Here is a 12276-nt window from a genome sequence, read left to right as displayed (position 1 = left end):
GAGCTGTAGTCACTACCCCCAGGACCAGTCCTCTCCAGACAAATGCCCCTGGCCATAATAATAATAATAATAATAATAATAATAATAATAATAATAATAATTTATTATTTATACCCCGCCCATCTGGCTGGGCTTCCCCAGCCATTCTGGGTGGCTTCCAACCGAATATTAAAATACAGTAATACATCAAGCATTAAAAGCTTCCCTAAACAGGGCTGCCTTCAGATGTCTTCTAAACCTTATAACACCGTATAACACCATATAACACCGGTCTTGAAAGACCACATAACACTGGTCTTGAAAGACCTACATTGGCTCCCAGTTCGTTTCCGAGCACAATTCAAAGTGTTGGTGCTGACCTTTAAAGCCCTAAACGGCCTCGGTCCAGTATACCTGAAGGAGCGTCTCCACCCCCATCATTCTGCCCGGACGCTGAGGTCCAGCGCCGAGGGCCTTCTGGCGGTTCCCTCATTGCGAGAAGCAAAACTACAGGGAACCAGGCAGAGGGCCTTCTCGGTAGTGGCGCCCGCCCTGTGGAACGCCCTTCCAGCAGATGTCAAAGCGATAAACAACTACCTGACATTCAGAAGACATCTTAAGGCAGCCCTGTTCAGGGAAGTTTTTAACGTGTGATATTTTACTGTATTTTTGGTTTTTATGGAAGCCGCCCAGAGTGGCTGGGGAGGCCCAGCCAGATGGGCGGGGTATAAATAATAAATTATTATTATTATTATTATTATTATTATTATTATTATTATTATTATTACTAAAAGCTTGGTAGTTGTTGTTCTCTTTGACATCTGGTGGGAGGGCGTTCCACAGGGCAGGCGCCACTACCGAGAAGGCCCTCTGCCTGTTTCCCTGTAACTTGGCTTCTCGCAGCGAGGGAACTGCTAGAAGGCCCTCGGCGCTGGACCTCAGTGTCCAGGTAGAAGGATGGGGGTGGAGATGCTCCTTCAGATATACTTTATAGGAACATAGGAAGTTGCCTAGATCATTTGCCCATCTACTTAGTATTGCCAACTCTGATCGGCAGCAGCTCTCAAGGGACAATCCCCAGTGCTACCTGGAGTTGTCAGGGATTGAATCTGTGTGCAAAGAGGATGCTCTGCCACGGAGCTGTGGCTCCTTCTGAGGAAAGTGCCAGTGAGAGGTGTGCTGTGCAGGGTACCACTATTTGAAGGCTCCTCAGGTGTTTTCAGGCAGCCATGTCTAACCACACTGCTCACCTTTCCTATGGAGGTATTGCAACTAACAGAAAAATGACCCCTCTCTTGGCAACCCTAGTGCTGCCTCCCCTGCAAGCTTTCTGGCGTGAGATCATCAAATGTGAGTAAGGAAAAGATTTGGCCTTAAGACTGCATTCTTAATTACACTTAACAAGGAGCAAGCCCCACTGAACATAGTGGGACTTGACTTCCCAGTACACCTAAGTTTTCATTATGAAGTTGCTTAAAAAGAAAGAAAGGATTGAAGGCTTAAAGTGAAGTTAAATAGGACTCCCAGGTGCTTTTAGCCAAGAACTGAAAGGTTATTTTCAAATTATGGTATCTTCCTATATATGTAAAACGTAAGGTTGTTGTCATGCTGCGATTCCTGTAGCTTCCAACAGGCAGCCATGTCAACTTTAGCGAGGCAACAGAATGGTAGGCCAAATCTTTATCAGCACTGAGCTTTGATAAAGCCAGCTTGATGAATTAGTTAAGCCAAACCTTCAGCAATGAATCATATATGTGTCCCGGTTCTGCAAAGCAGTCTCTCCTATGCCTGGAAACCAGCTCCTGGTCCTGAATGGGGATGTACATCCACCGCTTATGAATATGTACCCTCCACTACATTGCTATTCTCATCCCGGCACTCGTTGAACTTGCTGGTGTAAATCTGCAGTCATCAATTGCTGGTTCAGGGCCAGGCTGCTTATTAACGGCATTGTTTGCTTGAATTTGGGGGCCTTTTCCAGGAAGTTTTGCAACATTTAATGTTCTAGGAAACACACTTTTCAAATAACCATTCATGTTTCAAATAACTGATCACATTCGTTTTTAGCAATTATCTTTTCTTGACCACCCATCCGCCTTGATACAGCATTCCCTAAATGTTGGGACCAGCTGTATTTAATGTTGTTCATTTCCACAGATACTGATTCCATAGATACTACACGCATGCTGTTTACTCGGGAGTCTTTACCTCTAGTTTACGCACATCATGGATTAGGGCAACAGGTACATGACCTCTTAGTTTAGCAGTCTGCATCTCAAAGTTTTGCATTTCCAACTCATGGGCGTCCAGCCTCTGAATGAAAGAATGAGATGATTTGAATTTAAGGCTACGATCATTGGCAGCAGTTATATTTCGAGTCAGCTGAAGGTCCAAACAGTGCTTAACAAACTTGCAAATTACACCTGTCAAGTAGAGGGATGAAATTGCAGCCCCAATCACAAACAGGAAGGAAGGAGAGAAACAGACAAGAAAAATCACATCTAGTAAATCAAAGTGGCATCTTAATCTACTAGTGGCCATGCCAACAAAATCTTGCCAATTGGAGTGCTTCTCTCATCAACGTTCCAGCAACTGGGCATACGCTCTTCTTTCATAGTCTGTTTCCCCTTTTCTCCAATAACTAACAAATAATATTTTGTGTCTGCTGAGCAGGTTCAGTTCGTATTGGGCCATTCTGGAGAGGAGAGCTGCCTCCTTGGTTCCTGCCAAAAACATTTTTCTACCTCTACACACCTTGAAGAGGTATCTGCCTGAGCATATTGACTCCTTCCCCTCTTGTTTCTGTAGCTTTTTTGTGCTTATACCAGCTTTGGTGTCTTCCTGGGCAGGCCGGTACAGCCCCTTCTTGTTTCTCAGTTACGCTTTTGTCGGAATGCACCACTTGTGTTCACTGTTCAAAGGAGTGTAGAGTGTAGCCTAGAAAGCCAGCTGCTGCTGTGACACTTTTTGCCTTTTCCGCAAGCGCAAAGAAATATGTATACAGCGGACGCTCGGGTTGCGAACGTGATCCGTGCGGGAGGCACGTTTGCAACTCACAGCATTTGCAACCCACAGTGCCGCAGGTTGAGATTCGGTGCTTCTGTGCATGCGCAGAATGTGGTGCTTCTGTGCATATGCACGACTGTCAAAACCCGGAAGTACCCTGTTCCGGTACTTCCGGGTTTCAGCGCGTCCATATCCTGAAAACATGCAACCTGAAGCGTCTGTAACCCGAGGTATGACCGTACTTAAAAGAACCTCAAGGCCAAAGTTATGCATTATACTATTATTATACTATTATTAGCATTAAACCAATTTATAAACTGCTTCACAGCATTGATGCTTGGCCTGGAGGCTTGAGCTGAGATTCCTGCGCTGTAGGGGCTGGACCAGATGAACCCCAAGGTCCCTTCCAACTCTACAATTCTATGATTCCATGAAGCAGTGCTCATGGTAGAAATGGAATAAAAAGCCAGAGAAATATAAGCTCAAAAAATGATAAAATCAGCTCACCAACTGCTGAAACAGAGGTTCTCAAAGGGTGTGGCAGGAGAGGGGGGCAAGTGAGATGGGAAAATTAAAGGACAATCAAAGAAACATTTGTATCAATTTGTATCAATTATTTTTTTTTAATTTGGAGAATATGGACATCTTTTCAAAATGAGAGCATCAAGCGATACTGAGCACAATCCTACTTGTGATCCAGAATCACAAATCCAGCACTGCTAGGAGTTTTATTCTTGTTTTCCAATATAGGTAAAGGTAAAGGGACCCCCGACCATTAGGTCCAGTTGTGGCCGACTCTGGGGTTGCAGCGCTCATCTCGCTTTACTGGCCGAGGGAGCCGGCGTACAGCTTCCGGGTCATGTGGTTAGCATGACTAAGCCGCTTCTGGCGAACCAGAGCAGCGCACGGAAACACTGTTTACCTTCCCGCTGGAGCAGTACCTATTTATCTACTTGCACTTTGATGTGCTTTTGAACTGCTAGGTTGGCAGGAGCAGGGACCGAGCAACGGGAGCTCACTCCGTGGCGGGGATTTGAACCACTGACCTTCTGATCAGCAAGTCCTAGGCTCTGTGGTTTAACCCACAGCGCCACCCGCGTCTCAACATTTTCCAATATACTTCTCATCAATAAAAAAAATTCTGTGTGGTGTGAGCAAATTTCTGTTTTGAAAGTGTGGCCCAGAGAAAAAAGTTTGAGAATCACACTGCTCTAAAACAATAAAACTATCTCTACAAATTCTAAAAAACAATGAAACGAATTCATCAGATGCAGAGCTGATCTTCCCTAAATGACTGCCTTCCTAAACGAACAGGTCTTCAGCAGGTGCCTGAACGCCATCACAACCTCTTGATAACTGGCACTGAGAAGACAGGACAGCGATGAAACTCTGTCTGCACAACCCTACAGGCTGCTACTGCCCCCAGAAACTGGCCTGAAACACGGTCATTACTGTTACCATTAAGCTCAGGGGGAAAACAAAAGCGTTGCTCCAGTTTTGGAAAACAAAACCGCAAATAAGAGAAATTAGGTAAAATTGTCGAGTGATTGTGCCTTATATTCATATGTCCTGTTTAATTACCTGGAGCTGTTCGGAGATACTGTGTTCGCTCGTTGCGCCGAAGGACTCTTGCACTAAGGATTTTTTCATAATCAACCTACCATACAATCGCCTGATTTCATTCTGTGACGGGGACAAGCGAAAAACCGAAGTGAACCCAGAGGTACACGATACAGAATGAAAGGATAATTAAACTGCAGTTCAACTGGGCTATTTAATCAGCATCATTCTTTAAATACATACATATTCACAGAGAAAGAGTGTGTCCTGGAATTACCTGTTCTTGTAATAAAATAAAAATAAAATAAAATGATGCCCACTTTTGTAATCACTGAATAATCTGCATCAGGCTTGGGCCCATTAGGGAGGTCAAGGATTAAATCATCCCTACAGGAGATATGATTTAGCTCAGCGGTAATGAAGGACTGTCTCAAATTTGAGACTAATCCAGGCAAGCTTCTTTGTGGGCAGGATGCGTGTGTCTCTGTGTGTATGCATAGTGAAATTGAAGTTTCCTCTCCTAGCCACCAGACATATCTGTTCCACCTCTAAGGCCTGCTGAATATCCATATGAGTGTAATACTACTACTACTACTACTAATAATAATAATAATTTTCTTATAACCTGCTCATCTGACTGGGTTACCCCTCGAACAAAATACAGAGGGGAAAACAACCAACCATACAAAACACATCAAACGTTAAAAGCTTCCTGAAACAGGGCTGCCTTCAGACAGCGACCAAAAGTTACATACAGTGGAATGTCTCCACCCCCATCGTTCTGCCCGGACGCTGAGGTCCAGTGCCGAGGGCCTTCTGGCGGTTTCCTCATTGCGAGAAGCAAAGCTACAGGGAACCAGGCAGAGGGCCTCCTTGGTAGTGGCACCCGCCCTGTGGATCGCCCTCCCATCAGATGTCAAAGAGATAAACAACTACCTGACATTTAGATTGAAGGCAGCCCTGTTCAGGGAAGTTTTAATGTGCCCATCTGCAGAAACCCAGCCAGATGGGTGGGGTACAAATAATAAATTATTATTATTAGTAGTAGTAGTAGTAGTAGTAGTAGTAGTACTATTACTACTATTATTACCTCAGTTTTCAAGCATCTCAGAAGTCGAACGTTTCAGAACCCGAATGCCGAAAGCCCAGAAATAAATGCTTCCGTTTTTGAACGTGCCTTGAACGGCTTCCACTGCGTGTTTTTCGATTCTCTCCACTGAAATGGCCAACAGCCCTTTGAGCCTCGGTTTTCGAACATTTCAGAAGTCGAACGGTCTTCTGGAATGGCTTACGTTCGAAAACCGAGGTCCCCCGGTAGTTGTTAAATGTAATGTGTCCATAAAACCCAATGAACGTACCCCAAATTACAGAATCAAGTCTCATATTATATGATTTCAAATGAAGAGGCCATGCTTTCCTGAAGAGTCCCCCAAATTTGATCGTGCATAATGTAAGTTGGTGCATCATCATTTAATGGGGGTGGGGGGATTGCAGAAATATGGCATGCCTCTCTCTTGTGAGATGCAACTTAGATGGGCACAAGAGAATGGAAAGGAATACAATTGGGAAGTACCTGATATTGACTGTACTGGTCCAGCTCAGCTTTTATGGACTTGCTCCTGGAAGAGGCAGCCGCTTGGGTCGACTGCAGCCACGACTGCAAGTTGCTAAAACACTCGGAGAATCTATCAGCGTTACCACCAGCAGAGGCAATGGACCTCAGAAGGTCATCCTTTTTCTCACCAATATCCGCATGAAGCTTTTGTAGCTCTGCGGAGAGAGTCTGGAAAGAGAGAGAAAAAAGAAAATGAGAAGGAGGCCGGTAAATGTGGTTTTGTAAAAGGAATGGCAGGAATTCATCAAATCTGAAGTAAAAGGACCTTATAAGAATACAATCATCCACTACTTTTGAGCTTGATCACTTTGTGTTCTCAAGCAAGAGACCTGGGCTTTTTGCCTGTCATGACTTTAGCTTGCACCGTGAGAAGGAAGGAAGGAAGGAGGAAAGGAAGGAAGGAAGAACAAATCTTGGGTTTCCCCCAGACATGCTGATACTACCATCTCAGTTACCCATTTTTAGCCACAATCTTGTTGGCACTTAGCTAAATCAGCCCTTCTTAACTTTACCACTGCCACATTCGCCTCCACTAACCAACCCCTTGAAATTCAGAATAGCCTCAAAAAACTGGGGCTCCCGGAGTTTTGTGAACTACATCTTCCATCAGTCCTGACCAGCATGCTGGCTGGGGCTGCTGGGAATTGTAGCCCAAAACACCTGTAGGGCCCAGGGTTGGTACAGGCCACTTTAGAACTTCGCTTTTTAACTGGCCCCAGCCAACTCTCTATAGTGGATGGAACTGCAAAGATTGCAGTGGAAATTATATATATATTATTATTATTCTGCAATCACTTGTAGCCGAGTAAGATTGTCTTCCATAAACACGGTTTTAACAATGAGTCCGAAAGTGACTGTGGAGGCCAGTTCTGGATCCACACATCCTTCCACAATAGGGACATTAGTTTCCGGTTGGGAGTTGATCCCAATGTGGATTTGCCAAGTGTGCCTTCCTCTTAGCACGTTGTGAGTTCGAGTGTCTTCAAAGCCCATGACACACAGCTCTGCTCTTGAGAAATCCACGTATCAGCCTTTGCCAACCTGGTGCCCTGCAGATGTTTGGGACTGCAGCTCACACCAGCCCAGACGCCCCTTATTTACCTCATAAAGCATCTGTTGCACAGGAGCTTCTTCACTGGTGAGTTCACACGTGTTTAACATCTGCTCCATGTCGTTCAGGCAGCGGCTGATTGCCAAAAGCAGCTCAAACAGCTTCTGGTCCAAGCTTAAGGAAACTTCCCCCGTCACATTTTCCTGGAAGATGTGGAGATGCTGTTTCTCAGTTTCCTCTGAAGGTTTCATTCATTTACTCACTCACTCACTCACTCACTCACTTACTTACTTTTCCCCAGACCGCATGGCTGACACAAATGAAAACAATTGCAGATAAAATGCAAAAAGCTAAAACAAAACAAAACCCCTCTCACGCCCACAAGCCTTCATAAGTCACCACTGCCTTTAAACATAACAACCATCTCATTATGTTTATTAGGCATTCATTTTCACTTATTGTTAAGCACCTTGGTGGCCTGCTGTTAGGCAGAAAAGGGGTGTGGGTGAGGCTTGAGGCCTGACAGGAGCTGTAGCCTGCTGGGTGATAGGCAGCAAAACATGGAGGGTATTTATGGAAGGTTGCAATTTTGGGCTGGTCTATGGTTAGATGAAAGAGAGAGAGGGAGATGGAGAGAAAGAAGCAAGCAATGGAAGATACAAGAGTATTACGTACTGGAAGCTTTCAACAAAATGGCGGTCTTGTCATTTCAAAGCAAATCAATATGTAAAATGCAGATCCCACCCTTTTGGCCTTGTTGTCCTTTTAGGGTTGCCTCACACTGCTGGCAGAATACCCCTACTACAGTGGTACCTCAGGTTAAGTACTTAATTCGTTCCGGAGGTCCATTCTTAACCTGAAACTGTTCTTAACCTGAAGCACGACTTTACCTAATGGGGCCTCCTGCTGCTGCCGCGCCGCCGGAGCCCGATTTCTGTTCTTATCCTGAAGCAAAGTTCTTAACCTGAAGCACTATTTCTGGGTTAGCGGAGTGTGTAACCTGAAGCGTATGTAACCCGAGGTACCACTGTATAGAAACAAAGTCTCTTACAACCACCCTTTCCTTGAGCTCCTGTTTTCCCTCCAGGGTCAAACTAGATGCAGCACCATTTGCACAATTAGCAATTTCGCAAATGGCTTTTTAAAAAGGTAAATTGCAGACGTGAGACTCCAGATCTAGACTAGGACCCTGGCATGTCGGAGGCTTTAATTCTCCTCCACCCCATGCCCCCCATATGGAACATCCCCTCTACGCCTGTTCTTTAGCATTGGGGGGAAAGATTTGCTCTAATGGGACACAGACACACACATATCAATAGATGCTGCGCTCTGCCAAGGCTCTGGATCTTGCCCACCAGCCACGCCAGCAATTTATGTAACTCGGGGGGTGGGGGGTGGGAATGCATTTAGTACCTGTGTCTGAACAGACGCTTCTTGGCTCAGATTGCCAAGCTGTGCCGTGTACGTTTTCAGCTCCTCGACGGTTGGAGTTCTCACACTCGCTGCGGCACCCTTGGGTAGAATATTTATTTTGGTAGAGATCTAACATTTGGAAAAGCAAAACGTGTTTGGACAAATGCTCCAGATTAAACTCATGGTGATACAGAATGTTCTTATAACAGCAGCAACTAGCTAGCTAGCTACAACATAAACCAATATTAAGTTCACCATCTTGGAATGGACACAGAGGTGTCCATTCTTTGTAGGTGGCGTGAAATCTGCTCACAACAAGAGCCTAGCATCTGCCGCGCCCGCATTGATCTGTACCAATGAACATGTCTACGTATGGCTGAAGCTCTGTCAATGTGCGTTCTAGTTTTTCAAGGCGATAAACCCAACTTGGTAGGCACTTTTGAAGTATTTGGGTGTCTCAGCCTTCCTGAAGTCCTTAGACATAAGACTGATGGTTTACCCTGAGGAAGAGACCATTTAAGAGGGTCCCCTGCAAACATTTGAAGGGCTGTCATGTAGGTGATGGAACAAATATCATTCCGTTGTTCCAGACAGTAGGGCCTGAACTAACAAGTTAAAATGACAAGAACTGGGATTGCAACCAAAATTAAACAAGGATTCTCAGGTAACAAGTTGATCGACAGCAGAATAGACTACCTGGGAAGGTACAGGACTCTCCTTCGCTTCAGGTTTTTAAGCAGAGGATGCTATAGCTATGGATCTCCTGCCTTGGCAGACTAGATGATATTTCGAGGCGCCATTTTGATCTGTGTTGCCCTCTCCTTCTCCAACATGGGGACAATATTACTGGCCTATTTCAAACGCTTGCTGTTAAAAAATCTGAAAGTCTTAGACACACCACTGCTGATTGTGTACATACTTGTCTCTTTTGTCTCACTGTCACCTTTTTGGTCACAGGAGTTTTGCAGATTTGTGAAGTCAATCCCGCCCCCCCCCCCACAGATGACTGGGGCCCAGTGCAGACAAAGCATATCCTTATGGCTAGGAAGTTGGAAATATGCTACAACAACTCTCTCTCTCTCTCAGGCTCCATCTGCACTAAACATTTAAAGCAGTATCATACTGTTATAAACAGCCAAGGCTTCCCCCAAAGGACCCTGGGACATGTAGTTTGGTAAGGGTGCTAAGAATCATTTGGAGACCCCATTTCCCTCCCAGAACTACATTTCCCAGAGTTCCATGGGGTTGATTGTTAAACCACTCTGGGAATGGCAGCCCTGTGAGGGGAACAGGGTTCTCCTACGACTCTCAGTTCTCTTAATAGGCCAGTGGTCTAAGTAGACCAGCATTCTGTTCTCACATTGGCCAACCAGGAAGCCTGGAGGAAGCCTTCAAGCAAGGCATGCGTGCAACAGCACTGCCCACCTGTGACTTCCAGCTACCGGTATCTCCTCTGACAGCAGAGGCAGAACATTTTCCTAAAAGTACTGCTGCAAAGGGTTGGCACAGAGAGTCAATTGCTGCTCTATGATTGCAGTCATGGGATTGTTGTCTATCACATGACGTGATATGTTTTGACTCCACAGAGTGGGAAGTAAAGAAGACAGGGTGTTTGTGTTGCTGTGTTCCATGAAGTGGGACTATTGTCCTTTGTTCTTTTTCTCTTTGCTGTCTGATGCTAGAGAGAGAGGGAGCCATGTTGCAGTGCTCCGTGTGTGTTTATATGTAAATAAAGTAGATTAGCCAAAATGCTGAGTTGCTGAGGTCTGTCATGCATGATGCGCAACTCTGCAGATCCCTAAGTGTACCGGTGTCGGTTAGCATCGGTGGCTGTGATGTTCGGGCTGAAGAGAGCTTTTGAAGCTCCTGAGCGATCGACCAGGAGGGAGGGAACATGCCAGTCGGGCATGTGTCTCTGCCAGGGTTCTACTCGAGTGTAGGCCGAACTCCTGACAAAAAGGTGTATAATACTGAGCTGAAGGAATTTGCTAGCTGTTGAAGTGCCACAGCTCTTGTCTTGTTTTTGCTGCAACATACTAACACAGCTATGCCTCTGGAAATTGTTGTTATTATGGGATGGGTGAATTAGTATACTAACCTGAGATTCAGGGAACTGACAGTGAGGAGGGTTCACCTTGAAGAGCAGCTCCTCCTGCAAATGTTGCCACTTGTCCCCTGCTTGGTCCTTGGGAATCAGACCAAGGGGCTCACTTCCAGAGCTGGATGCCTCGTGACTAGAACGGCGCATCAGACTGCTATGAGATAAAATAATCGAGAGAAAAACCAACGGCTCTCAGTATAATACTGTTTACAACACAGTCTGGTTTACTTAACCTGCTCAAAGAGAGGAAGTATCCAAAATCTGGGCTTTCACTAAAGCTGACAACCTGAACCCAAATATATTTATTTGATTTCTTACACATCCTATACCCTAAGGTCACAGAGCAGGTTATCGCAACGAAATATACCATTATAAAAGCCATAAATCAATGAAAATGTAAAAAAAAAAAACTATTGAAAACAGCTCCATTTATTTATTTATTGTATGTACATCCACCTTCTTTCCTCCAGGAGCTCAGGGCAGTGTATGTTGTCCTCCTCCCTTGTGAGGTATGTTGTGATGGACTACAACACCCATCATCCACGGCCACCATAGCCCAATGGCAAAGGATCATGGGAGTTATAGTCTACCCATATCTGAGGGCCCAAGGTTGAAGAACACTGGTCTACACTGACAGGCAGTGATTATCCAGGTTTTCAGACAGGGATCTCTCCCAGCCCCAACTGGGGATTGCTGGGGACTCAATTCGGGATTGACTTTCTGCACGCAAGGCAGATCCTCTCACAACACAACTCTATGTGTCTTTGCCCTGAAGCAGTTTCCTTGCAAACTTGGGGAGTGTGTTTTTTTTTTTTTTGTACCTTGCTTGCAATTCCAGAGTTTTGCCATCCCAAGATTGTGGCTGCATCTTCTCCATGTACACGTCAATGAAGTCAACAAGATTGTTTTGTTCTGACAGCTGCAGCAGCAGCTCCTGCAAGTGAGGAAGAGAAACAGAGGAAAACTCAAAACGTGGAAAAATTGGGGTTTTCTGAAAGCGATGCCTTGCCCCCTTTCACTGTCTTGGTGGCAGGAGCAGTATGGCTCAGACTGGGAGCCCTGAGGGTAGGGGACTGGTTTCCTCCTTTACTAGGATTTCTAGACAGAGAAGGAAGCTGAATGCAGTTGCTGTTGTTAATCCTGATGATAACAACAGCCTCATACTGACTCCCTTCACCAGCAGGCCCCATGGCTGGTTACAACAACCTAATGTTAAAAATTACAGTCACTGGAATAGGGCATGCCCTGAAAACACACACCTCAGGTGTTAAAAGGCCAGGTGTGTCTTCAGCATTTGCCAAAAGCTGCATAGTGAAGATGCCAGACATGTCTCTTGTGGTGAGGGCACTCCACAATTTTGGGGTGCCAAAGAGAATTCTCTCTTCTTGGCCACCCACCGAATTTCTGAGGGAGATAAAACTCCCAAGAGCATGGGTGAGCAAACTAAGGCCCAGGGGCCGGATCCGGCCCAATCACCGTATTTTTTGCTCTATAAGACGCACCAGACCACAAGACGCACCTAGTTTTTTGGAGGAGGAAAACAAGAAAAAA

General features: G+C 45.3%; 1 protein-coding gene across 1 annotated transcript in view; it reads right to left on the bottom strand.

Annotated features, from left to right (window-relative positions):
• SYNE2 (spectrin repeat containing nuclear envelope protein 2) overlaps positions 1-12276 on the bottom strand; it is a 235192-nt gene that overhangs the window by 89516 nt on the left and 133400 nt on the right. Inside the window, exons 66-72 of the mRNA XM_053407665.1 lie at positions 11547-11659; positions 10723-10879; positions 8625-8753; positions 7262-7414; positions 6119-6328; positions 4567-4668; positions 2188-2292 (exon numbers count right to left, since the gene is read on the bottom strand). Of these exons, the coding sequence (XP_053263640.1) occupies positions 2188-2292; positions 4567-4668; positions 6119-6328; positions 7262-7414; positions 8625-8753; positions 10723-10879; positions 11547-11659 (969 nt within the window). The remainder of the gene's footprint in view (positions 1-2187; positions 2293-4566; positions 4669-6118; positions 6329-7261; positions 7415-8624; positions 8754-10722; positions 10880-11546; positions 11660-12276) is intronic.

The sequence above is a fragment of the Podarcis raffonei genome, chromosome 1 (assembly GCF_027172205.1).
Source record: "Podarcis raffonei isolate rPodRaf1 chromosome 1, rPodRaf1.pri, whole genome shotgun sequence".
NCBI lineage: Eukaryota > Metazoa > Chordata > Lepidosauria > Squamata > Lacertidae > Podarcis > Podarcis raffonei.
This window is presented reverse-complemented; position numbering and strand designations above follow the sequence as displayed.